The following is a 26,204-nucleotide window of genomic DNA, read 5'->3' on the forward strand; positions in this document are numbered from 1 at the left end:
ACAGCCAGGGCTCCGGCTGCTCTGCGTGTCTGGTCCGTCTCTACCTGCTCCGGGGAGACGTGTCGGACTCTGTGCCCTTTTGTCCGCGTGTCCGAGACCCCGACCCGCCCGTCCCCGCCCGCCTGCCCCTCTGTACCTGACCTGCAGCTGGACAGAGCAGTGAGTATTTTTAAAACGGGACAACATGGCTGACCGTGGATCTGCAGAACCTGCTGGTTCGTCGCTGCAGATGATGACAGACTGTTTGTTCTCTGTGATCTGACCTGAAGTCAGCCGGGGTTCGAACCAGCAACCTCAGGAACTGACACAAGAAAAAGAGAGAGAGAGAGAGAGAGAGTTCGAACCTTCGTTCTGGTTTGATTGGATCTTTGCAGCTGAGGTTATAAAACACTCCGAGAGGAAATAAAGTTCAGACTTAATCTGTTTCAATTTAAAACTTATTGGCAGATGATTGACATGCTTCATGCTCCTCGTAACCACGCCCCCTTTACCAACTTGTAACCTAGTCGAACCAAAGGTCGAGGGTCACGGTGGAGCTGCAGGGAAACTACATCCGTCCCCCGCTGAGACGCTTCTGAGGGTTAGACTCCAATTCTTCTTCTGTTGTTTCTGAGACAGATTGAAAACATCGGAGTCGACCAAACTCAACGTTTTCCTGTTTGTTGTGTCCGAATCTGATCCTGAAGCAGTTTCTGACCCGATGTGTCCCGACGGGCTCTGGTTGCATATCCTCTTGATATGTTTCCACTCTGTGATGAAATTCAAATGTTGCATGATGGGAACAGGAAACTGTTGCAAGGTAACACAAAAGTGATCATCATAATAAATTCTCGCCATGACCCATAGGGGGCTCTGCAGGTGTTCGTCTCCCTCTAACCTGCAGATTAAAGTCGTGTTTGTAAACGACGACGACACGTTTTCGTCATTTTTGTCTTCTGGTGATTTCTTAAAGTGAATAAGTGAAAACAGAGACAATCTGCCGCCACAGTAAAAACCTGTCTTACACTTAACTCCGTCTTCACGTCACTAAACTAATTCAGTGAAGTTTTGATAACTGAGTTCATATGTAGCCTGTCCCAGATGTTTGTGTTACTATAACTTCACTTTGTTTGGTTCTAGACAAACTCGGATGTTTTCTTTTTTTTTTTGGGATAAAAGCCACAAAACCATCTTTGACTCATCGAGTCACAACGAGTCTGCGAAGCTGCATCTGTTTCTGTTTCTGAGCCGAAGTGATTATTCCACGTGAGGGTTTGAAAGTTTCCCTCCTCGAGTCTCTGCGATACGAGTACAACACAATTACAATAACATAGCAGGGGGCGCTGTTGCTCAGTAAAAGTCACAGAGTGTTGCTTTAATGCTTTAATGTAACTGAGCACTCAAGAGTTTTGTTCTTTTTAAAAACAGAAGCGCTGATTGCGTGTTTAACATGTTTAAAAACACGTGAGCCTCATCGTGCCTGTTGGTGCTCAGAGCCGAGGTCTGGATGTTTGAACATGATGTGATCCAGATGTTCTGGAGGAAACTACGTGAAACTTTCAGTGTTTGATACATTTTTCAGTTCTTACAGTGTGTGTGTGTGTGTGTGTGTGTGTGTGTTACATACTGGACTCGATGACGTTCCGTCGTTTCTGTCCAGCGCTGCTCGGCCCCTCATGACAACCGATGACTAATCACGTGTTGCTCGGGGCAACGGGAAGGAAATCACCACCAGCTGCAGCCAAACGCTGCAAAATGTGTCTCTGGTGTTTCTGGTGGTTTATTTTCCTCCAGGTAACGAGCAGGAAAACCCTGTAAACCCTGTAAACCCTGTAAACCCTTGACAGCAGATCCAGGAATCCAGGATTCTCACACATGGGGAGATAATAGGTTCGTCTTGGCAGAGTTAATGTCCTTCTACATTTCAAATGTGATTTATTGAGACATTTCTCCTTTTGTCTTTCCGACCGTGTCATCAGTGTCCATGTTGGTCCGTAATAAATGAAATGAACAAAACTAAATATCTTTGGTGTTGAGTTGAATTTCCTGGTTTGAAATGTTGATGTGGTTCCAGACGAGTGATGTCACAGAATAATCCAAACAGTAGCAACGTTGTTTTTCCCAGAAACTCGTCTCGTGCTTGTTTTTTTTAGTTTATTATTTCGTGATTATCGGAGCGTGTCTTTCGGTTGTTGAGTCGTGGTTTGAAGATGAAGGTCCTGAGCAGTGAAGGGGACACAGATCAGTCAGAGGGTCACGTGTTACATAACACCGGCCGACAGATAATCCACTGCAGGCTCCAGTGATCAATAATTAAAGTCTCATGTACGGGACATGAAACCTTTTTAAAGGCTGAACTGACGCCGCTCCTCCGCAGACACACACTCAGATTCATGTTCCTCTGTGAGATGTTCAGGTTCAGTTTGATCCTTCGCTGCTTTGACCTTTAAAACATGTTTGTGGATTGTTTGAGGCTCATTCATAAAGTTTGTGGGTTTAAGAGGGTTCCATGTTATGAGCTACGACCTCAGTCTGAATGTGTGTCGCTCATTGTTATCATTAGATTTCACGTTGTCGTACATAAACTCACTTTTTCAGATTTTTCCTGTGTCCCGACAGCATTACTCACCTGCAGCCAACAGGGGGCAGCAGAGGGCATTCTATCTATTAAGACTCAGTCACAACTAATTTACTTTAAACTCGTGTCGTCAGTCTCACCGACTCATAACAACAGTTAAATTATTGTGACTTTTTGTTCTCACATCAATCATCTCACAGTTTTGTCGATTTGTGTTTTATTGTCACAGGTTTGATTCTGGTTTGGAGGCGCACACGTGAAGTCTGACTCCACGGTCAGGTATAAAAATATGTTCTTAAGATGCAGACGATCATAAATGGACGAACTCTGGACTCGTAGCTTCTATTAATCTCCTGTTTTCAACCCCGTCCATGTTTCTTTGTGGCCACAGAGAGAGAACGTGTACAGACACAGACACAGAGTCGTTAAAGGGAAGTCAGTTCCGCTGTGGTTGTTACTTCATGGTTGTGATTCCTCTCGGTAGGTGAACTCCTGTAGCTTCAGTCCGGAGCAGCTTAGTGTTGAAGCTGTGCTCTGGGCAGCCTGGCTGCCTCCCTGCCTCCAGATGAATGAAGAACGCTCCGGGACACAGAGACACAGCTGATACAGGTCAGAGGTCAACGCTCAGCGCCCCGACACACACACACACACACACACACACACACACACACACACACACACGTCTCACACCTCAGTGTCACTGAGGAGCTTATGTTTACATCTAATCCAGTTCATTTAGTTTCTCTGTCTAATTAGAAGTTTGCAGATACGTTTACTGAACTGACAAACCAGCTTATTTCTGCCGTGGTTTGTTTTTCTCCTCAGGGCATGAAGGTGTTTCTGCAAATATGATGAAGAAGAAGAATCCTCACAAGTGAGTCGAGATGTGTCACCGCTTATTTCTTTTTCTCGTTGCTAAAATAATTTACATCCTGCAGCAGGAAACATTGAAAGATGATGTTTCTGAATCAAACAAACTCAAACTGTGTGGTGTCATGTCAGGAAACATAAGAGCAGTCTGGGTCCGACCACCAAAGTTCTGTCGCAGCCTCGACGCAACATCGTCGGCTGCAGGATCCAACACGTGTGGAAGGAGGGAGGAGGTCATGTGGTCTGGAAAGGAACGGTGCTGGACCAGGTAATGATCAGACGGACGTTAGAGGAGCCTCAGGAACAGATGTTGTTCAGCAGCGCGTCAAACTCGTGGATCTCAATCTGTCCACGTACACGAACTGCTGAGTTCAGTTTCCACCAGAAGGTTTTTCATCTGAATGTGTTTGAACAGGTGCCAGTGAACCCGTCTCTCTACCTGATCAAGTACGATGGTTTCGACTGTGTTTATGGTCTGGAGCTTCATAAGGACGAGAGGGTCCAGGGGCTGGAGGTGCTCCCTGACCGACTGGGTGAGAGTCCACAAAACAAACGCCCTCAAAGCCACGTCAACATGTTCCCATGCTGCATTAATGTTATTTCTTATTTATCTCTGCAGCTAAATCCCGTCTGACAGACGTCAGCCTGGCAGACGCCATGATAGGGAAAGCGGTGGAGCACATGTTTGAGACAGAGGAGGGTCCGAAGGAGGAGTGGCGGGGGATGGTTCTGGCCCGAGCTCCCATCATGACCACCTGGTTCTACATCACCTACGAGAAGGACCCCGTCCTCTACATGTATCAGCTGCTGGACGATTATAAAGAAGGAGATCTCCGCATCATGCCCGACTCCAGTGAGTCAAGAGTTTCATGTGAATCCAACTTTGATCTCAGCACCGGTGACACCTAGTGGCTGGAGGGGTTATGTTTTTGATCCAGAAATATTCCTTTTGGTTCACTAGTGTTTGCTGTAACATTTCTTTTTTTCCGTCTCTCTGCAGACGACAGCGTCCCGACGGAGAGGGAACCCGGGGAGGTGGTGGACAGCCTGGTGGGTAAACAGGTCGAGTACGCCAAAGAAGATGGCGGCAAGCGAACCGGCATGGTCATTCACCAGGTGGAGGCCAAACCCTCCGTGTACTTCATCAAGTTTGACGACGACTTTCTCATTTACGTCTACGACCTGGTCAAAACTTCGTAAAAACGTGACGTGGACGTCCTGAGCTCCTCCGGAAACAAAACAGTTTGAAACACCTGAGACGTCCGATCCAGTGTTTGACCATCAAACACAAAAATAAAAAACTTGCTGCAGAAGAACACAGGACAGATGCTCGGTGAAGATGATTCTTCATCTGCGACCTTCTTTGACTCTTAAAATAGAAAAATAAATTGGCCGTGGATTTACGTTACTTTTACAAAGTCTTAAACTTTCAGACGCCTTTTTGACAGAAGGAAATTTGTCCGGAAACTCAGTTTATAACCAGTATTTCAGTCGAGGACGAGGGAGACAACTTCAAATCTATTTCATCCCCAGGACGTGTTCACACCTGAAGAAACCAAACCTTAAAAGAATCACTTTTAGTGTCTGGTTTCCTCCAGTGAGCTGCTGCAGAGGAACAGCTTTGGCCTTGGTGACGTGTGATTCTGATCAGAACACATGGAAGAGTTTGAGTCTGTGCTGAACAAAGAAACAAGTCGATCTCTGGAGAAATGTCTCGAGCTGCAGAAAAGAAAACAGGAACATGTTTCCTCCATCGTGGCTCCAGAAACACGAGCAGACTCCCATCGAGGGAGAAAAGTCTGGAGGTGAAAGAAAGAAAAACGAGAAGGAGGCGAATTCTTGGTCCATGAAACAAAAAGTCAAAATCAGCGGAGAACGAGCTTCTGTTTGTGTTCGGACATTTTAAGACAGAAGCAAACGATCCAACCGAGCGTCGTGGATGATTTCTAAAATCTCCTCGCATCCAGGAAGAACAGAAACTGGACTGAAGACCAGTTCTGTCATGAGAAGAAATAAAAACCAGAAAAATACTCACGTTGAGTCAAAACGACTGAGTAATAATTAAAATAATTAAAATAAGTAATTAACAATAAACCATCGTTAACCAACCCGGACGCTCTCTGAAAGAAGAGTTTGACCTGAGTGGGATTCTATAGTTTTTCTATTGTACAGAGCTTCATCACATATCGTGCTTCTTCTCCAGGCTCCATTTCACCGACATGATGAAGGTCAGCAGATCCTCCTCTGATCTGCCGACACGGAACTTTTCTTTCTGCTTTCATCTTCGCCAAAACTCTGTCGTGAAGTCGTTTGATGTTAAAGACGATCGGACTTTCTTGTGATTTCACTGAAGCCTTTGGATTGTGTTGTCTTTTTCTAAATCGTCGGTGAACGCCTGAAAAGGATGGAGAGACAAAAACCGAAACTTTGGCCGACGCCTCGTCTGTCCTCCGTTTGTTTCAGCGTTTGGATAAATCTGCATTTCGGTGGGTTCCTCTTCGTCTGACGTCCGAACGGATCTCAGGAGCTGAGAACGCGGTTCAATGCACTTTAATAGAACTTTGCCCGGACAGTTCACGACTGTGTTGGACATTTGATGTCGCTGGAATTTACCAGAAAAACTTATCTGCTGTTAAGTTTTCAGTTTCGAAGCCTGTGATGCAGTTTGCTACGTGTCGGTCGAAAAGAGAATATTACTGAAACAAAAGAATCAGATTTGACCTTGTGAGCAGATCCAACCACCTCCCGCTTGTCAGACGTCGGAGAAGAGCGAGTCTGTTCCGCAGCACGTCAGAGGAAACAGTCGCTCGTGTTTCCTAAATGAAGAGATTAAGATGAAGTGAAGGTTTAAATGTACTTTTTATTTTATTTTGGTTTACTCAAGACTCAAGGTTTTTCATAAACGTGTCCTGTTCTGATTTTTGAACTGAGCAGAACGTGAGAGTCTAGTTTTGACTGGACAGCGTTTGTTCAAATCAGAAATCAAGTTTCCATTTTTTGGGTCGGCCGGCTGCACATTTAAAAATAAAACTTTATCAACGGGAGCTGATTACCCCCGAAACATTTTTACATTAGAATAAAAACGACACCAGTAAAGACCAGTGACTGTAAATAAAGATGGACGACACGTCTCCAGGATACGAACGCTGCCATCTTGTACTGGTGACGTTATTTGAAGGTCCCGTCCATACAGCTGCTCGACCAATCAGGAGGCAGGCTCAGCTGTCAATCACATGGTTTTAATTAGTTATTTGATGATATTAAGGCTGAGACCGACTTCTGATTGGTCGAGTGCATGTATGGGCGGGACCTTTATACTACAGCTCTACTTCCTGATCACTTCAAGATGGCCGCGGTGGCATCCAGGAGATTTTGGCTTCATTTCCATCTTTATTCACACTCGATGTTTTCAACCAATCAGACGCCGCAGAACAGCTGTTCCTGTAAAGCCTTCAGTCTTCGTGCTTCCTGTGATGTAGTTAGTTGCTGAGGCAGATTCCAGCTCTTATTATAACCGCACTAAAAAAAAGACGGACTCTCTGAGATCTGTCGGTTTCTGCACTTGCGTCTGTTTTTCCTTTCAAGAGAATTTTGACTGTGATCATCTCAACAGGTTCGATTCTCAGCGACAAGTCGCTACGAAGCCTCGACTCACAGCGAGGTTACGTCCGGTTCATTTTACTGTTCAAACTCAAACGGTTATTGTTGTTGATGTGGGAACGACCTCGGCCTTCTGTCATCCTTCTGCCTTGTACTGTTTGTTTTTGTATGTTTTAAAATGTATGTTAATAATTTTTAATGTTAATGGAAAAACCTGACGTGCTGCGTTTTCTTTCCACCGGCGTCACAAGTTTTTCTTCTGCTCGGTTGACATCAGAAAGCAGGAGGCGTTAATGCTCTGCTCAAAGGCACTGGGGCAGCATGCAGCGGTTGTGGATGGAGATAAACAAAGCTCGTCCTGCTTCTCTGAACCTTGGAGACGTGCAGAGACACGACCGCTGCACAAAGACTGTTTGACATTTTAAAGGAGACACAGTTAAAATAATCTTGTCTCTCATCAGACTGAAAATTAAAACTAGAGTGAACGATGTGAGGAGTCTCAGGATGAGTCTGCAGGAACATTTCTCACTTTTATAAACTTTAAAATATATAATAACCTTCACATCATATTTAACTTCTGGTCTGTTTTAAATCAAGTGTTTTTATTATGAACTCTGGTGACAGACCTGTTGTCCTGGACGCTCGAGTGTAAGACTGACACTTTACAGGAAAGACAAAGAACATAACGTCCACGGGTATAGTTACAGTGGGACTTTAATGCCTCAGCACAAAACAAATGAAATGAGAGACAAATAAATAATCTTAAGTAAAAGCAGGAAGCTTTAAACAGTGAGCAGTGGAAGAGACGGAGCAGAAACCACAGACGTGATAAAGATCTCAACTGTGACTCAGCTGTGACTTTGGTTCACACACAAACGTCTGGAACTTGTTTCTCTTTTCATCTTTACGTTGATGTTTTCATCGTCGTCCTCAGAGTCAGATGAAATCTTCACCTCTTTCCTGCAACTTATAATTTATCCACCACCTCTCTACCTCTTATGTTTCTCTCCATGTCAATAAGCAAATTAAAATGTAAACCAGAAACGTTCTTACTCCTGATGGAACCAGGCAAACAGCTCCCCCTGCCTGCAGTCGTCTGTAATACATGACGCTAAATACATCCAGGTCCAATTCCATCTCGTCTGAATTCAACCAAAATGTCACTGTTCTTTAAAAAAAAATACTCTGACCCTGTTTTATTCCTCATGAAAGAAATCGTTTTACTCTTCAGACGCTGTCGAGCAGCAGGAGGAGGCAGGCGTTTCAAACAAGGACACTTTACTGTCGGTTACCAGGCGTCATGTTAACGTCATGTTAACGTCATGTTAACGTCATGTTTATCACCCTGCACCTGAATAACACCTGTTTCACTACAACTCAGGCACTGAAGCTCCTCCGTCCATTTTCACTAGAAAAATGACAGAATCAAAGTTTAAAAGAATCTTTAAAGATGAAAAAAAAACCAAACAAAAAAAAAACAGCATCATGTATAAAAACCCTCAAATTTCTCAGCTCGCAGTTTATTCCGCTTCCCGAGGCCTGGTCGCTATGAAAATATCTCTCACTGTATAAACAGGCATAGTTGATCTTTCTGTACAAGCGTTTCTCCACACAGCACGGTGCGTGATGTCCGTGTGCGTCGGCACTGAGGCAGATGTGTGTGTGTGTGTGACAGACAGATCTCGCGGCCGTCAGTCGTCGATGAACGTCAGCCGGCCCGGTCCCTCGTTCTTCATCCAGCGGCGATACCTCTTCATCCTCGGGTCTGTCGCCATCTTCACCTTCATCTCCTCCTCCTGATCCTTCCTGTGCAGCTGAAGGAAACAAACGGAGAACGGTCACAGCCGCTCGCGGTAAATTCTTCAGCTTTGCTGTGAGCGTCCCTCAAGTACAAATACGCGCAGAGAGAAGAAGAAAGACAGATTTCAAAGTCACAAACCTCGTAGTTTTCTTTGATCCAGAGACGTTTCTCCATGAACGTCTGTCTGGTGTGTTCGTCCAGGCTGTCGAACTGAGACTGAGACATCTTCATGGATCTCCTGAGAGTGAAAACAGAGCGAGCTGTGAGACGACCCGTCGCCGAGAGGACGCTGACGCTGCCACGTGAAACTTTCCGTAACTGACCTGATTAGGTAGAGTTTCTCCTCGTCGCCGTACTCCTCCCTGCAGATGGTGAAGCGGTAAACCCAGGAGACGTACCAGGTCACGTAGTTGGTCAGGTAGTAGGGGAAGAGCACAATCTGACACAGCAGGATGTCCGACAGGTTGGGCTTCTGGTAGCCTCCCTTGATGTCGATCTTGGTTTTGATGATGTCACGGATCACCTCCTCCTCCTGCTCGCGGATCTCCTCTTTGGAGCGGCGGTTCTTGCCCTTCTCCTTGGTGCGGTTGAGGAGGCCCTGCTGCTTGGCGATCTCGGTGGCCTGGATTCGGTACTTGGGGACCGTCACCAGGTAGTTGATGGCCTCGTTGTAGCTGCTGTGCCAGCTGTAATACTGCAGGAGAGACGGAGGGTTGTTATCTGACGGGTTCACACTAAAAAATATTCTGAATCATCACATGAAGAATTCTAAACTGAGTTTGGTGGATTTGTTAGTGGCTAGGTGCCGCTGTGTCCCTTCCCACCACAAGGTGGCAGCAGGAGTTTTGCATGATTGCTTTAACCTGGTATTTGTGTTTTTCTTTAATGTGAAGCTCTCGAGCCTCGGACGCTGTGGTCGTACCTGGAATATGGAGATGGCACAGATGGTGACCAGGATGACGACCCTGACGTCCACTTTGGGTGTGAGCTGTCGACGGTAGTAGGTGTAGTAGTGCTGGTAATATTCCTCAGGATGGTCCAGCATGTAGTCGTAGTCCCGCCGGGTTTCTTCATCCTGCACACACACACACACACGCACGCACACACACACACACACACACACACACACACACTTAAAGCCTTGAACTGTTGCTTATTATTTCATTTAAATATAGTTTTTCAAATTATTTTTTGCTCTGTGTGTTTTCAGTCCAGATGTTTCAGTTCAAAGCTGCAGTTAAAACAACTTAATATGTCGGTTTTGAATTTTGTCTTTAATGAATGTATTTGTCTGTTTACCTCTAAATCTTAAGGATGTTTAACAGAGATTCTTTTTTTCTATTTTACAGATTTTTCGTCTTTACTTTCTCTGACATTCATCATTTATTATTTTCACCTTGATCGATGTCACGTCTCAATCTTTGTGGCTCTGGTTTCCTGTCCTAGATATTTTAATATTATTCTGCTGTGTGTGAATGGAGTGGCAGGTTATTACACTGCAGTACAAATACTTTCTAACTGATCTATCTTAAAAGGGGCGAACATAAGAATCCCCATAGATTATTATTAGAGGATTCATTGGTAAAGAGGAAAACTGCTTGTAAGTAACTATACTTGTATAACAAGTATTACACAAGTATTAGAGTAGTACAGTACTGTTATTACAGTAACACCTGTTGACGTCATCAGAACCCTTCAGACTGATCATATGAAAGTTACCGGATGTGAACGAGCTGAAGTTTAAACTTGTCACAAACACACTTTGACTCTTTGAGCACAAACACGAACAAACTTTCCCTCCGACCTTTAACGTCTCATACGCGGTCACGATGAGCAGGAACCTCCGCTGAGCGGACTCCTTGGTCTCCCCCTCCAGACCCGGCTCTCCCACCCTGAACCGGTCCGGGTGGTACCGGCGGGCCAGCTGCCGGTAAGCCCGGGCGATCTCCGCCTTGGCGGCCTCCCGGGTGACGCCGAGCACATCGTAGCAGACCTCGGTGCCGCAGTAGAGACCCTCCACCAGGCCCGAGGCCCCGGGCAGGGACCACACGGAGAACAGGAGCACCGCCAGCCGCCACCAGGACCTCATCGTCCGGGGAGAACCGGGGCACCCGCCGCCGAGGCTCGGCTCCGGTGATGCGGCCATGTCTGTCCGCCAGGCGGCCCTGTCGCATTCTGACGTCACCGGAACACAAAGATGACGTGTCACCAAAGATCGCAGATGCGAGGCGGGGTTTTCTCCATCGAACCACGTGTTCTGGGTTTATTCAATTTTCTCCTCTGAGTTTGTTGAAGAGAATCTCACGTCACAAAGTATTATTATAATTATATCAGAGGCGGATACAGAGTTCGAAGTTTCTCCAACGTGACAATAAACTTTACGATATATATTAAGAAAGGAAAATATGGACGTGTTGACGGAGTGATGCCTCTGTCTTACATTTACAATCTTTGAGACCGAGACAGGATGATGACGTGCCACATAGTCGCAGCGTCTCTGTTCCGCCCCCTGGTGGTTGTTTACAAACCTGCCCTCACTTCACACACACACACACACACACACACACACACAAACACACACACACACACACACACACACACACACACACTGATGACTGTTGACTTAGAACCTAAACTCTGACGATGGTGATCAATGTAGAAAAGTGAAGATTGAAAAATGATCACCTCTGCTAAGGAGGGTGTGTTTTCATATTTGTTTGGTTGTTAGTTTATAATATTATTATTATTATTATCAGCATTATTGTTGTTGTTGTTGTTGTTGTTGTTGTTGAATTGAAAACACACTTATTCCAGTTCCATGTTTTTTAATCGGTGAATTCCTCGACTCATCTGACTCATGGACTCTGAGCACGTGCAGTAAGTTAAAGTGACTGTTGATGACAAATCAACAACAGAACAGACAACTTTGTTTTTTAAAGTGTTTATTGATCAATTTAACAAAACGTCACGTTGTTTTCTGTCGTCGACTCTGATTCATTTAAACTGGATCACTTTCATCATCAGCAGCAGTATTATAATCTGCATCACTGACAATCAACAGAGACGTCACACAGTAATAACTGAGCAGTTTGAGAAGGATGAAATATAAAGACTGAAGTAAGATGTAAGATTACTTGTGTATATTTTCAGTATATTTGCATAAAGAGACACAGGTAATACAAAGAGTGTGACACAGTAAAATAGAGGAACAGAATTTATTATTCCCTCCACCACAGAGATCATGTTTTCACCCCAGACAGCAAAAAATACTGAGTCCTAATAATATGGATAAAAACATGTATTTAAAGGAGCGATTTCTATGAGTGTGAGTAATTTGGTGCGGTTTGATTGAATTTAAGGGACTGTTGGGCCTTGGTGAAGGTTTGAGCTCTGCTGAGTCACGTTCTCGTTACGTACGTGAACAAAGTTGTTCGTCTTTCGTGTCAAATTTGATGCGACAAGATCCACGAGAACTCGCGATAGCTGCAGAGGCGCGAGCTTGTGTGTGTGTGTACGTGAACGAGGCTCTGGAGCAGGATAACAGGATATTTAGGCTAAAAGACGTTTGGTGTTGAATTTGAACATCGGGGCTTACGAACACTTGGATGACACCACAGGAGCAGTGCGGAGGCATGTTGTGTTTTACGTTTAAAGAATCTGTTTACTTGTGGATTTGGCTGAAGTAGTGTGGGTGAGTTGATAATGAGTTGATAATGAGGGAATTAAAGATTTTGGAGAACTATCCCCATAAGTGGCCAGAGTATGACTACATTGTCATTTGTACGTTTAGAGTTTGCACTGATGAGCACACGTAGCCGTTCTAACACATCATGCAGATATCTTCTTCTTTTTTTGCGATCTTTGGGAAACGGTTTTCATAGCATGGAATTTTCCTAAACAGCTCCAGGACTTGCCTTTTGTCCTTGGTCTTGTTGTCAAATGTATGAATACGGTAACTGCACATTTGAGCTATCTCATTAAGTTTAGGATGTTTTTGAACGTGCTGTGACAGATTTTCTCTCAGGTCGTCTTTGTGCGTCAGCAGCAGGATTGTTTCCTCCCTGATCTTCCAGCCCAACCTTTTCTCCAGCCTCTGTAAAATCCCTGTCTCTTCATCCGTGAACCGGCCCAGCTGTATCACGAGTAGCACCACACACTGGCCTCGCTGACAGTACCTCCTACACTCCTTTATATGGACCTCTGGGTTTCTGAGATCGTCGTGAAAGAAGTCCGGAGTATCCACCAGTCTCACAGGCAACCCGAACGTCTTGTTCATTAATCTGATGTCACAGCAGCGGGTGATGGGGATGGAGCTCGCCTCCGATTTAAATGGCGTTATTTCCTGCTTGGACTTTCCATAAGCCAGGATGGTGTTGGCAGATGAACTCTTTCCGGTCCCAGTTAGTCCCAGAAAAATGATGTTAAAGCAGCTGTCCTGCACTGCGAGGATGCTGGTACCTGAAGATGCAGTTAATCAAATTTGTCAGTATTTTTAACCACAGTAGATGAGATTAGCCCGATGTGACAAAGTATTAGAGCCACTTCAAGGAAAAAACATTTGGACATTTTGAGAAAAACGTTATAAAAGCACCGTAAAGTCAAGAAAAGTTTTACATTCTTGACAGTTGAGTCATAATTTTAAGGGAATAAAGTTGTAAAATTAATAGGAATAAAGTCTTAATTTTACAAAAAAGTAAAAAGTAAAGTCATAAACATTTAGATTTCTTCCAATAAATTACGACTTCCCTTTCCATGATGACATCATTCTAGCAGTATATCTCATTAAATTATAAATTACAACTTTATTCTCATAAAATCGCGAAATTGTTCCCGAAATCTCAACATTTCTTTTTCTTCAACATGGCCCTAATACGACGTAACAGCAGAGTATCACATACTTATCTGAGGAGCTGTAGCAAAGTCACCCTGCAAGGTGGACTGACCGGTTGCTGCAGCACCTGTGAAAATGCAACATGAATACCTACGTTCACTGAGGTACTTTCCTTCATTCCTGGTACTTTGAAACAACACAAACCAGACCAGCCCTTCATACATTCATACGGCCTTACCTTCCCTCCCATGGTTATGCTCGAGGTTGGATCTGAAACAAATATCGTAATTATTGGAAACAGATCAATAGATGATAGCGACAGAGAAAGGTTCCATCCTGCTGTCGGGATAATTTGCTTTAATCCATGTTTCTCATTGTAGATTTCTGAAAATTGGAAGCATCTCACTGCCGTGACTTAAGCATTTGACTGAGTTATGAACTGAGATATTTGCCATCACCGCAGAACATTATGTTCAACTCAGGCAACTCACTCTCGACGTGACTCTGGGCAGCATGCTAAGCTAACCTACAGTTAGCTAGTAAACCCAAACGATATGCAACCCTACCCGAGCACATCCAAGAGTTATGAAGGGACGTACATTTTTTTATTCTATCGACAGCAGTGGTGCATTATTCCATTTTTCAGGAAGTCTGATGAAAAAACCTTCACAATACCCTGAGAAACACGACCCAGCAGCAGGAGCCCTGTGGTCTATACAGGCTGTAGCTGCTGACGTAGTAATAAAGACTGTACCTCATCTTCTCAAAGGCTGCCTTTCTTCGTAACACAACATCTTGACTGTAGTCTTTGTACTCAAACACGAAGGAATCACGTGTCGGACACCACTTCCTGCACTGGATGGGCAGATTGTCGGTGGGGACGACTATGGGCATTTCGAACATTTCCTTCAGATGATCATTTGCTTGTAAACTTTCACGGTTTGGCAACATGACGACTAAGTGTGATGTGATTTGTTCTCCAAAGATGTCCTGAAGTCTAGTGATTTGACCAAAAACTTTTTCCTCTTCGGTGTTTTCTGAATCTACGACCAGTATGAACAGATCGAGGCCTGGATGAGAGAAGGCCATGAAGTCAATAATGCGCTGGTCCGAGCTCAGACATTCCGTGTCAAAGAAGTCAGGTGTATTGATGACGCAGAATGAGCTGTTCTCTCCCATCGCCAGGTTGTCGGAGTTTGATTTAAAATGATCTTGCTCATTGAGGATCATGTTTCCAATCATGTTCTTCATGTCAATCTTCTTTCCAAGCAGAGCGATGGTTAACTTCTCGGGATACGCTGTGGACAGAAAAATGTGATAAGTTCTGGTATGATGTCATTATTAATATTGATGCACTGATGACGTCATGGAGTGGAGCTGCAGTATTGAGGTCCCGCCCATACATGCACTCCACCACTAGAGCTGTCAATCATGATGCCGTTTTACCATCAACAAACATCAGTGAGATAAGAACGTCCTGGAATGACAGAAACCATCCGTGACAAACATTTATTTAACGTCCACTTAGATTCTTGATTTTGGTCCATGTCCCATCTGCTAACATGGAGGAGGCGGGGCTTATGACCCATGCTGCAGTCAGACACCAGGGGGCGATCAAGACCCTGTGGCTCTTCTCTTGGTCAAACTTTATCTTGTCAGTTAGGGTTGAATAAATAAAACACACTCGACTTCGTCATTTGTTGATTTAATCTGTTCATACGAATATATGTCGACTGAAGTCACATTCACTGATCCAGTAACTTTAAAGTGATAAATTCAATTCTCGGGAGGTTCTGCTACTTACACAATTAATTTGGAAAAAACGATCTCTCCGTTTACATAGAAAATTAACAACGTTCCACAAAGTTAATGCAAAGATGAGGTACATGATTAAAAAACATACATTTCAGTCACATATCTGGTTTAAATACAGAACAAGAATAACAGCTGATGTGCATATAATACTGTTCACTGACTTAAGTCTGTTCTCATGGTGACTTTGGCAGCAGTTTGTGAGTCGCAGGTGACACTCCCTTCGAATGTGTTCGTGTTACGCTTCACTGCAACAGTTGTATCCTGCTCTGCTGAAAAGTTGTGTTACCAGAGTTAGATTCCTGCCGCAGTGCACCGACTAAAACTTGTGTAAACAAAATCAAGATCGACGAACACTGAAAGGAAGAAAACTGCAGAAGTTTTCAGAAAATCACGATCCTCTTAAAATCCCCTGTTCACTCGAGCGATTCAGGATGGAACTTTGATTTCTGCATTTTTTCCATGGTTCAGATCCACGAACACAGATGAAGTTTAAAGTTACTAAACAGGTTAATGTAATGACCCTGGTTTACTTTATGCTGGCTTGACAAAAAAAGAAGAAATGAGCGAAGTCACTTACGAGGTGGAGGAGCTCTGTTTTGTTCCATTTTAGCAGCTCGGTGGAGAACAAGCAGCAGGAAGGTTTAACCAGCGTCTCTGGATCAGCTTTGAAGTCTGTCGGACGTGAACCTGACTAATAAAGGTTGATCCTCCCACTGGGCGGACGACTGAAAACAGCATCACACAAAACCATTGGGAATCTGTATTGTTGCTCATTCGTCCCAAGGATCGAGCAGAGACAAAGATGGGTGTCCGCTTGTCGATTCCTGCAGGTGAAGTTTACGACATTCATCAGCTGTTTTCAGATTATTCCAGTCAATGTTTCCGATTGCTCTCAATTAAAATTTGTATTTATTCTGCGAAAAAACATTTCTTTTCCACTTATTCCCACAAGTCTGTGCATATGTCTGTTGCAGGTCCTGACATAAGGATGGTGATGATCGGGAAAACGGGAGTTGGTAAAAGTGCTGTCGGTAACACCATCGTGGGTAGAAAGGTATTTTTTTCTTGTGCGAGCGCTCAGTCTGTGACAGATACCTGCGAGAAGGAACGAGCCAAAAGTAGAAGAAAGATCCATGTGGTCGACACGCCTGGGATTCTGGATACGTCTAAAAGTGCAGATAGAATCAAGAATGAAATCGCTAAATGCATCCAGGTGTCCTCTCCAGGTCCTCACGTCTTCCTGCTGGTTCTGCAGATCGGCAGGTTCACCAAAGAAGAAGAAAACTGCGTGGATGCCCTGGAGCAAATCTTCGGCCCAGAGGCGTCCAGGTACATGATTGTTCTGTTCACGCGAGGTGACGAGCTGCGGGGCAGAACCATACAGGACTACGTGCTTAACGGCCATCCCAAACTCCGAGAGGTGATAAACAAATGCGGGAACAGGTACCACGTCTTCAACAACAAGAAACAAATCAACAAATTTCAAGTCGTGGAGCTGCTGAAGAAAGTCGATGACATGGTGGCGGCGAACGGGGGACAGTACTTCTGCGACGACATGTACAAGGAGGTCCAGCGGAAGCTGGATCAGAAGCTGGATCAGAAGATGGATCAGAAGATGGATCAGAAGATGGATCAGAAGGACACAGTCCCAGTGGGCGAGGAGGTTTACAACTTCACCTTCATGTCCGAGCTGCTGCAGAAGGTCATTCTGTTTCAGGCCATATTAGCTGCTCAGGAGAACAACACCAACAACCTGTACCAGCCCAACTCTTACCTCAACGTGAGACCTCCGATGTGAAGCAGCCTCCAGCTCCTCGTCAGACGTCTTCTTACCTGCAAACTTTTAAATTCAACTTTCTGTGCAACCAGACACAAAGATCTACCAGTTCATGAATGTAACATTACGATGAGGAGAAGTTTACAGTTCATGTTCTTCTTTACTTCTCCTTATATGACGGTAGCACTGTATGTTGTATGTATCATGTGTTTGACATGTTTGTATGTCACCGTGTTTTGGCTTCGTTGTCTCTGAAGGTAAATATAGGCAGTGTCTCGTTGGCCCAGTGGACCGGTCCCTCTAAACCGTAGGATATAGGATGAAAAAATGTATTCACTCAACACTTGTATTTCTATCTCCTTCCCCTCCTTCCTCCAGCTGCGGCTAAAACATTCTTCTCTGTTTCGGTAAACTCTGGACGAACAGGTTCTTCAAGCACTTTCTCAGAAATGTCATCATTTTTGCTTCCAAGCAAAAAAAAAAAAAAAGGAGGGTTGTAATAACGTGTCATGAAAAGCATGAAGAGCGGCCAGGAAAAAAAATCCACTGAAGTTTGTGTTTTGTGCGTCGGGTGAGATGTGATGAATATTAAAAAACACGTGCATGTACAGTACTTTGATATGATGTGTTTTATTTCCATTGTTTACTTTACTCAAAGAGCACAAAGCTCCGCAACGTCTGATTGGTCAAATTATCTTTGAGGTCAGAAACATAAACCATGGTAACAGAAATGTTCCACAAGCTGCTATGAGGCGCTGAAGAGCAAGTTTTAACATTTAACATTTAGATTTAAGGTTTAAATTCACTGTTGAGGTTTAATATCGAACATTTAGGTTCAACGTGCAGAGATCTAAAGTCAAGGACCTTAACATGGATGTTAAACTTCTTAAAGACGTTTTTAAGATGCCGGTGATGAGAAAGTGGAGCAGTTCAAATACTTTGAGACTCTTGGTGTAATTTAACCTCTGAGCCAAAATACCTTCAGACTGACAGCCGCTGGAATTCAACCATGAACTTGTGTTTAATCACTGATGCTGTGATACAAACATGCATCTGTTCTTCTGCTGTCGGTCCGTCACATGAAAAACATTGAGAGATAAGGATCTGTCTCACTGGGTTTCTTCAGTTTCCTCCTCAGCAATAAAAAGGCAAAGTAGAAAGCTTCTTATTCCTATTTCAGTTTTAGTCAAATGTTTCATCACTGTGAGTTAAAACAGAAAAACAAGCTTCACATCTGCTCAGAGTCTGAATTCACCAAAATGACACACATGGTGAAAACACAGTCATGTTTTGTTTGTAATGTTATTTTTTCTTCTGCCTGCTGAGCACGTGGACGTTTTCCCCTGGAGACAAAAGCCATTTCATTCTTGACATCGAGAAACCTTCCGATAAGCGATTGAAGAACCTGTCAGACGGGAGTTCCCTGAATCACAGGAGGAGGAAGAGGTTTTAGAAAAAATAAAGTTTCTGCCAGGTGACACTTCAACTTTGGCTTCACTTTCTGCACCGAGAGTCTTTGGCTATCTCGTCTATGGTGCAATTATAATTATAATAATAACGATGAACAGACTTGGATTCAAACAGCTGAGTGGTACTGACACTCGGCCACAGCAGTGGAGTGCTGAGTAACTTGGTCACCTGTATGAAGCAGCTGCTCATGTTGCTGTGATAACGAACACACTGTTCATACAGACTCTGTACATTTGTCTGTGTGCTCCTGACACCAGTTCGTGTTGTTCCAGGTTGTCAACCACAAACACAAACCCCACAATGTTTGTGTTGGTTTTATGTTCTCGTCCAGTGATCGTGTCTCAGATGAGAAAAGAGAACATACTGGACTCAACTATTTTTACCATCACCATATGTTGTCCGTCCGTCTGTCGATCACAGATTAGTGTGCAGGGTCGTTTTTCATTCCATTTCTTCAGGGACACAAGTTCATTCATTAACAGTTTGTCCAAAGACGCAGGGAAGTAGACGCTAAATTAAAAAAATGTGTAATAGCATTTTGTTGTTATCTAATTTGAAAAAGTACGGTGGCCCTGAAGTGCAACATTGAACGTGATGTCGTCACCTGAACATCGTCCGAGGAGAGCAAAGGTTTGACCCCTTCCAGTGGTTCAGGCCCTGCATGTGGAGCGGAGCTGAATATTGAACATTCAGTTCCCACACACTGAATGTATATAAAGATGGCCGACGCTGTCCAGAAATGAGGACAAAAGATTCCTGATGCCAACGCTGCCACTGAGTCAGTGACCTTTACTGGAGTCTGTGCAGATGATCGGGAGCCGCAGCGTTGAGGTCCTGCTCGACCAATCACAAGTCAGCTGTCAATCATGAAGTTTCACCTGTAAATTTATATAAAACAAATCAAACCTGCACAAGAGCAGAACAATGTGATAAGAACTCCCTGAGAAATTTAGAGAAATTTAACATCTACTTAGATTTTGTAGTTTGATCCATGTTCCATCTGCTAACATGTAGGAGGCGGAGTTTATGACCTATACTGCAGCCAGACACCAGGGGGCGATCAAGACTTTTGGAAGCCGGCATGTCGTCCATTCTTATTTACAGTTCATGGTTCCCAGTGTTTTTTCCTGAATTGAATGAACTGCATCACTTTCAGGCGGCTCAGCGTTTTGCCCGAGGGCACGTTTGATACTTGTCTGAAACGTTGGGGTCGTTGGCACCGACAGTATAACGTTGCAGCATGTATAGAATGTGTTGGAGGGCGTTATATATACATACACCTCCCCCCCGACCTCTGACAGCATGTTAATGACACTGAGTCACTCGTATATAAGAGCTGAGGCGTCTGCAGCGTCTCCACATTCACCACGATAAGGTGCATCAGAGACTCATATCATCATCTGCATCCAACAGAGGATGTGAATGTTTGAGGGTTTCTTCTTGTTAGTAAAACTTCTTCTTGACAGGAGGTTTTGAAGCCGAGTGAAGATGTCGACTGAGAAGAACCCTGAGGTGGTCGGCTGCGACGCCTCCATCATGAAGAACGTCTGGGAGATCAGGGCCCGAGAGCAGGACCAGAAGAAGCAGAGGGAGCAGGACCGAGTAGAGAAGAGCGCTCTGTCCTCGTAAGGACTGTTTGTCTGTCTGTGTGCAGGTTGTCTGACGTAATTAATAACACCACTGACCATTAATCAGCTTTTTCATTTTATTGGATGGAGGAAGTATTAAGAGTGTCACGAAATGTGGGAGGAGATTACAGGATTTTATTATTTCAGATCAACAGTCTGATTTTGAGCTTGACTGATTTACAGTCAGGTGAATGTGTTGATACTCGACTGGTACTTTCCGTCATGAACTGCTGGGTGTGGTTGTTCTGAGACACGCGTTGAAGGAAGGGAAGCGAGCGTCAGCTTCCGAAGCGTCAGCTGATCGATGACTGACGGACTCACAGATTTAACAGAGGCAACATTTTATTCTGCTGATTAATTAGATTTATACTTTGAGAGACGTTGATTAGTTCTGTCCACCTCCGTGTCTGAGGGATAAAGTTTTCATGTGGAGAAAAAGTGTGTTTATATATACTGTATTATACTATATATATATATATGTATATATATATATATTTAGAGTTACAATCTTTTGGTTCAATCTTTTGCTTGCGATCAATAATATCTTGGTTAAAAATGAATCATTACCAGTGACAGAATCATTTATACTTCCAGGGTACATAACTTAGTATTCCTCAGGTATTAAATATCCCAGAACACCCTGCAGTATGTTCACAGTATGTTCCCCAGTTGGTTGCACTTTGTGACATGCAGATGACTTAATATTTTAAAAATCCTGGATTCCAAGACGTTAGAACCCAGCAGTGATGCATGACTCTAAAAATAAAAATAAAACAGTGCTGCTGCCCTCACACCTCTGAACTGGAGGATATTAATACATCATACATGCTGTCACCCAGCAACGTGTATTACATAACGCAGCATGATGAAGTATGAGGGTGTGACCAGCTCCTGAAAGCTGAGACTGACCCCAACATATCTCCCTCTATTAGTTCGCAGCCTGCAGGTGGTGGTGTAGGTCCATCAGTTTGGACTCACATTCCCATCATACCCTCATGCAATGTTGACGTAGTCCTTTGCGTGACATGATATTCATTACAGCTGTTACATGTGAGTCACCATGAAAGATTTACCGTTTACCTGAAGTTAACGTGAGATTTATTTAAGATCGTCTTTTTATTGACTGAAGACGTTTTTTTTCTTGTATGTTTGTTTCCACAGTATTAACAAGGAGTGGGCAGAGCGTTTGAGATCCAGACAGGGAAACTACAAACATGTGGAAAGGAAACCCAAACCTGTGGCCACTGAAATAGACAATGAGAATTTCTGGAAGGGCAACCAGCCTGTTCCTCCTCCGCTTCCTCGTGGTGCAGGTTCAGGATCTCTTGGTCGACCAGGAGCCCAGAGCAGGAGCTTCTCCACTCAAACACCAAGCCACAAGAACAAGAAGGGGCAGGACAAGAGTTTCAACAGGTTGCAGTTGCTCACGTTCATCACCCAGACGGAACCTTCCGCCATGGTGTGGGGAAGGTCCTGGAAGTATAACAAATCTTTGCCATCACCAGCAGAGGCTCAATCTGACTGGGGTCAGTGCTGGATGTTTGCGACCCAGCAGCCTCATTCTGAAGCAGGCAAGCCTTGGCCGAACGGGCCCAACATGAAGGACCCTCACGGTCTTCATCTGTGGAAGAAACCAGACTACAGCCTGATGGAGACACAAGAGCTGGACGAGAGTCTTCCTGCTGACAAGTGGCAGATGTCCTGGAGAAAATCAAACAAAAGCAACAAGAAAGATCCATCTTCCGTAAATGAAGAGAATGTCAGCAGATACTTCACCTTGTTGCTGGAGAGTCAGCACCACGACAAAACCTCAGAGTGGAGTGATTCATGGAGATCCACCAAGGCAGCAAGTCTGCAGGATCATTTTCCAAATGAAGCTTTAATCAATGAGTCTGTTATAAACAAGCAAGATAAGAAGTGTGAGGTAAACTCTGCGTGGGGAGAATGTTGGAGGATTTCCAACCTTCACGGCTGCAACAAATCCGAGTTGCCTCAAATTCAAAGCTCTCACAGTCCGGAGTGGGAAAATTCATGGAGAGCCGCTACGGTTGTCAACAACAACCATGAGAATTCTGATCGCTCTTTGAGACCAGATGACAGTGATGTCCCTGATGATTCCGTCCAGCAGGAACAGTCATTTCTTCATAGAATCATGTTTGAGTCCAATGAGCACAAATACAAAGATCTGTACCTGCAGCTCTACAACGAATGTAACGCTCTCTCTGAGTGGAGCGAGTCATGGCAGGTAACGAAAAACAACTCAAAACCATGTGAAGAAATAGAGAAAGTCCTGAACGCCTTGGAGACCACTTTGAAGATGGAGAAGCCAGAGGGGAAGGATTCAACATCAGAGGAAGCAGACCCGTACTATGAGGAACTGAAACATGACATAATATATCGGCCGGAGAGAGGATTCACCCAATCTAAGATGAATTCTCTGAGATCTGTGGAAAGTTTCTCATTTTCCTCAGATTGGATGGACTCCTGGAAAACACTGAAACATAGAATGGAGGTGGAAAGAAGAAGAATGAGGCCTGACCCCATGAGGCCTTTCAGGGAGTCAGAGGACAGAGACACGGGGGCCACTGCCTCGGAATGGAAAGACTCATGGAGATACAGATGTCAGCCTCTGCGTCAGGAGCATGAACTCTGGCAGCGAGGTTGGTCCACCACACCCCAATTCCGAGTCGATCGGGCACGGAGTCAGGACCACTTTGCGCCTGTGGAACTCCCAAAGAATGGGCCAACTGCAGAACGGAGTTGGGGAGAATCTTGGAGGTCCACAAGGCGCCAGCAGCGATCACAAGCTAGACAAGGTAATGCACAATCCAGCCAAGGAAGTTCAAGTGCAGCCTGCAACCTTCCCAACCAATCACGGGCTCAGAGGAGGTATCGTGGGTCACGCTCTGACTGGCAGGCGTCCTGGATGGTCTCAGACAGTCAGTTTCACCATGATACACCTTCACTAATCCAGTGGAGGGAGGCGTGGCAGTGTTCCGCCTTCCGCACAGACAACCGGACTGAGCAGGGTTCTACAGAGAACTGCGTGGATGAAGCGATGGAGATCCAACCCATGAAGGAGCAGATGTCCTTGCAGAGCGCTGAAGCTAAAATGAGTTGGACTTTAGACGACCAGATGTTCAGGGAAAGATACCCTGAGGAACAGTGGAGCACATCATGGAGAGCTGAGTCACTTCTGAACCATCAAACAAGTTATCAGAGATCTTCAGGACAACCTGGGGAAAGCATGTGCAACACTCCTCAGCAGCAACAATCCACTGCCGACGAGGATGGAGTTAAGTGGGGAAGCTCCTTCAGACTCGCCAACCCTATGCCCCTCGTGGAAAAGCCTTGGTTGGAGTCCTCTCCCAACCTATGTCACCATAAAGTTATGTGGTCAAGAGGAAATGATGCACAAAACAAGATCTACACTAACTTAAACAACAACCCTACGATGTACAGGTTGTGGAGAAGCTCCTATCTGTTACTGCAGGAGTCCAAGTCTGAGGAGCTCGTTGACCCGAGGGTGATAATAACGAGGAAGATCGAAATGAGAAGCCATTTGTTCTCCAATATTGAAAGTGAGGAACGATCAGAGAAGTGCCCAGGAGGCCACCTCATCGGTAAAACCCAACCTCAGCCTAAGAAGGTCCCTGCTTCAGAAAAGAAAGTCACGTTGAAGGATGAGACCAAAGACAAGTTCTACGAAGACTGGGCAGAATCTTGGAGGTCCTTGGACCTGCCTGGTGGCCTGAGGAAGCAGATGCCCATGAAGACGCCCTCAGGTTGGGCTGAGTCATGGAAGTTTCTCCTTCCACTGTATCAGTCATGAATCGCCCCAAAGCCAAACAGAAGAAGATGTTTCAGCTCAGACGAATCAAACTGAGCGATTTTCTTTAAACTTCCTAAAACAAACAATGTAAATAAAGAAAATTTTACCCGTTTTTTTTTCAATGTGTTTTTTTATTTTCCGATTTATCAAATTAGAAGAGATTTACTAAAATTATTCAATTCAATTTTATTTTATGTGTATTGCTACAAATCACAGTACACATGATCTCAAGGCTGTTTACATAGAAGGTCGAGACCTCAAATACCAAACTGCAGTAAACGAATCGCTGTGACGGAACAGAACTGATGAAACCGATCTCTTCTCGCTGTTGATCCTGAATCATGACAGATGAAGAGTCTGAACTAATGATGCCTGTAAACAACTATTTCTTCACCATCTTCACCGATGATAAATAAAGCCTGAAGGGTCAACGTGACTCATCACAATAAAGCGTGAAAGGCGCGATATAAATAAATGCAAGCCATTATTATTCTTACACTTCCTGGTTCTTTTCCCGGAACTGAAATATCCTTTATTTCTTTTGTCTGGAGGTGAAATAAACTACAGGTGTAAATTTGATCGAGTGAACTTTCTGGAAACATGGACGCTGCTGTTCAGGGGTCACTTCTCTGAGATCCTTCACCTGTAACAGGATCCTCGGATCAGCCGGCTGCTGAAAACTGCGACCAGGCTCCACGACTATTTTTATACCACGAGCTTTGAGTCAAACTCCAGAGATCTACTCTGAGACCATGTCGCTCATATAAGAAAACAGGATTCTTCAGATTCTGTGAATGTGGCATCAGCATTTCCAGCCTGTGAGATTTTACAGTTTATAACAGCGCCCCCTGCAGCCACATTTGGTAATTAATTCTGTTGTGCTGTGTCCGAATGATGAGGTGGTTTTATTGTGTAGAAAAAACAAAGTCCATCAATATGTAGATCTCTGACGTCCCACTGAACTGAAACACAACTGAACGCTGGATATTACCCATGATCCTCTGCTTCCTGAACCATAGGAGCGGCTGCCAAACTCTGTAAAAATGAGTTAATACAACAAACAACGGTCAGTGTTGAGTCAGTAAATAAGATTCTAGATCTGTTCGTTGATGACAAGAGTTTGTCAAACGATAAATCTGTTGTCGATCTGTGTTTTGAGTTTGGTCAGAAAAAGTGAATTTGATTTAAATTGTGTGGCCGCGGATGTGACATCACAAAGCTGTGATTTTCAGGTGAAACAGTTCGAGGTGTTAGTTCAACAGGAAGTGAGGAGGCTCCATGTGTTCACGCGCTTTACAAGATGAAACGGTGACAGCAATTTAAAATCTGTGTAAATATCAAGCAATTCTTAGTCAAAAGAAGCAAAATAAAACAGAACAATGTGAAATAAGAAGAATGAGGGTCGCAGCGTTGTATAAAACCGGTGTCGTGAGCTCAGTTAAAAAAGAAGAGAGCGATTTAAAAGAGGATAATGATTCAGTCTGATCTCAGGGAGTTTGTGTGAAACAGAAAAGGCCTCGTCGCCGATGGTCTTCAGCCTCGTTTGTGGAATATATTATATTTAAGCTTCGTTTTAAAGTCTATGCGTGAAACCATTGTGATGTTTGTTGTTTCTTACTTTATTTACTGTGGTGGTGGTGGGGGGGGGGGGCACCGTATCCAGGGCAGAGAAATGTCTTGATCCGGCCCTGTGTGACACTAGATGACGTGTGGAGCTGCACGTGGCCACATTACATGTATGTTAGCGTTACTGATACATGCTCTACATTCTTCCCTCTGATTGGCTGAGCGTTGTTACTCTAATATATGTCAGTGCTGAGTCTCATCTTGCAGAATGAGCTCGCGGCGCTGCTTTCTGATTGGCTCAGACGTGTTCACAGCTTTCCCGCTTGTTTTTGTTGTTGCACCTGTTGAATAAAGATCGATATCAACATTCATTCATTTCATGTCGCTTCTCTACGTTTCCACACGGCCGACCGCTCTCCTCGAGTTTGGCATGGCTTCACCCCCGACTCTAAATTTA

The 26,204-nt window shown here is 44.3% G+C and overlaps 5 protein-coding genes across 9 annotated transcripts in view; 3 read left to right on the forward strand and 2 right to left on the reverse strand.

The window, feature by feature from the left end:
- LOC109642824 (spindlin-1) overlaps positions 1-7,240 on the forward strand; it is an 8,370-nt gene extending 1,130 nt beyond the window's left edge. For 3 of the 5 annotated variants that reach the window (XM_069513705.1, XM_069513702.1, XM_069513704.1), the window contains exons 2-8: positions 2,787-2,836; positions 3,042-3,166; positions 3,383-3,431; positions 3,560-3,695; positions 3,843-3,960; positions 4,047-4,280; positions 4,428-7,240. In XM_069513705.1, the coding sequence (XP_069369806.1) occupies positions 3,127-3,166; positions 3,383-3,431; positions 3,560-3,695; positions 3,843-3,960; positions 4,047-4,280; positions 4,428-4,627 (777 nt within the window). In that variant the 5' untranslated portion in view covers positions 2,787-2,836; positions 3,042-3,126 and the 3' untranslated portion in view covers positions 4,628-7,240. Of the gene's footprint in view, positions 160-2,786; positions 2,837-3,041; positions 3,167-3,382; positions 3,432-3,559; positions 3,696-3,842; positions 3,961-4,046; positions 4,281-4,427 lie in introns of all 5 variants that reach the window. The other 2 variants (XM_069513703.1, XM_069513706.1) reach the window with 2 other exon arrangements.
- A 485-nt stretch (positions 7,241-7,725) lies between these two features.
- Positions 7,726-11,022, reverse strand: dnajc25 (DnaJ (Hsp40) homolog, subfamily C, member 25). Its single transcript, XM_020107761.2, has 5 exons — positions 10,633-11,022; positions 9,751-9,903; positions 9,152-9,522; positions 8,967-9,066; positions 7,726-8,841 (listed from the first exon to the last, which is right to left on the reverse strand). The coding sequence occupies exons 1-5, from the start codon at positions 10,972-10,974 to the stop codon at positions 8,719-8,721; spliced, it is 1,089 nt and encodes a 362-aa protein (XP_019963320.1). The 5' UTR covers positions 10,975-11,022; the 3' UTR covers positions 7,726-8,718.
- A 731-nt stretch (positions 11,023-11,753) lies between these two features.
- On the reverse strand, positions 11,754-16,192 carry LOC109642816 (GTPase IMAP family member 8-like). Its single transcript, XM_020107754.2, has 5 exons — positions 16,052-16,192; positions 14,414-14,957; positions 13,898-13,929; positions 13,727-13,786; positions 11,754-13,286 (listed from the first exon to the last, which is right to left on the reverse strand). Exons 1-5 carry the CDS (start codon positions 16,077-16,079, stop codon positions 12,649-12,651), a joined length of 1,302 nt encoding a protein of 433 aa, XP_019963313.2. The 5' UTR covers positions 16,080-16,192; the 3' UTR covers positions 11,754-12,648.
- On the forward strand, positions 16,174-17,864 carry LOC109642817 (GTPase IMAP family member 7-like). The gene is made up of 2 exons (XM_020107755.2): positions 16,174-16,304; positions 16,449-17,864. Exons 1-2 carry the CDS (start codon positions 16,277-16,279, stop codon positions 17,270-17,272), a joined length of 852 nt encoding a protein of 283 aa, XP_019963314.2. The 5' UTR covers positions 16,174-16,276; the 3' UTR covers positions 17,273-17,864.
- A 2,209-nt stretch (positions 17,865-20,073) lies between these two features.
- On the forward strand, positions 20,074-24,293 carry LOC138405440 (uncharacterized). Its single transcript, XM_069514020.1, has 3 exons — positions 20,074-20,096; positions 20,188-20,346; positions 21,511-24,293. The coding sequence occupies exons 2-3, from the start codon at positions 20,210-20,212 to the stop codon at positions 24,179-24,181; spliced, it is 2,808 nt and encodes a 935-aa protein (XP_069370121.1). The 5' UTR covers positions 20,074-20,096; positions 20,188-20,209; the 3' UTR covers positions 24,182-24,293.
- The last annotated feature ends 1,911 nt before the right edge of the window (positions 24,294-26,204 follow it).

This window comes from Paralichthys olivaceus, chromosome 18 (genome assembly GCF_024713975.1).
Source record: "Paralichthys olivaceus isolate ysfri-2021 chromosome 18, ASM2471397v2, whole genome shotgun sequence".
In the NCBI taxonomy this organism is placed as follows: domain Eukaryota; kingdom Metazoa; phylum Chordata; class Actinopteri; order Pleuronectiformes; family Paralichthyidae; genus Paralichthys; species Paralichthys olivaceus.

Coding starts and splice junctions, on each gene's coding strand:
- LOC109642817 (XM_020107755.2), top strand. CDS start 16,277: ATGGGTGTCCGCTTGTCGATTCCTGCAG. Junction 16,305..16,448: donor CCGCTTGTCGATTCCTGCAG/GTGAAGTTTACG, acceptor TGTCTGTTGCAG/GTCCTGACATAAGGATGGTG.
- dnajc25 (XM_020107761.2), bottom strand. CDS start 10,974: ATGGCCGCATCACCGGAGCCGAGCCTCGGCGGCGGGTGCCCCGGTTCT. Junction 9,523..9,750: donor GTGCCATCTCCATATTCCAG/GTACGACCACAG, acceptor TCTCTCCTGCAG/TATTACAGCTGGCACAGCAG. Junction 8,842..8,966: donor GGATCAAAGAAAACTACGAG/GTTTGTGACTTT, acceptor TGTTTCCTTCAG/CTGCACAGGAAGGATCAGGA.
- LOC109642816 (XM_020107754.2), bottom strand. CDS start 16,079: ATGGAACAAAACAGAGCTCCTCCACCTC. Junction 14,958..16,051: donor AAACAGAGCTCCTCCACCTC/GTAAGTGACTTC, acceptor TTCTGTCCACAG/CGTATCCCGAGAAGTTAACC. Junction 13,930..14,413: donor GCAGCCTTTGAGAAGATGAG/GTACAGTCTTTA, acceptor TATTTGTTTCAG/ATCCAACCTCGAGCATAACC.
- LOC138405440 (XM_069514020.1), top strand. CDS start 20,210: ATGTCGACTGAGAAGAACCCTGAGGTGGTCGGCTGCGACGCCTCCATC. Junction 20,347..21,510: donor GAGAAGAGCGCTCTGTCCTC/GTAAGGACTGTT, acceptor TTGTTTCCACAG/TATTAACAAGGAGTGGGCAG.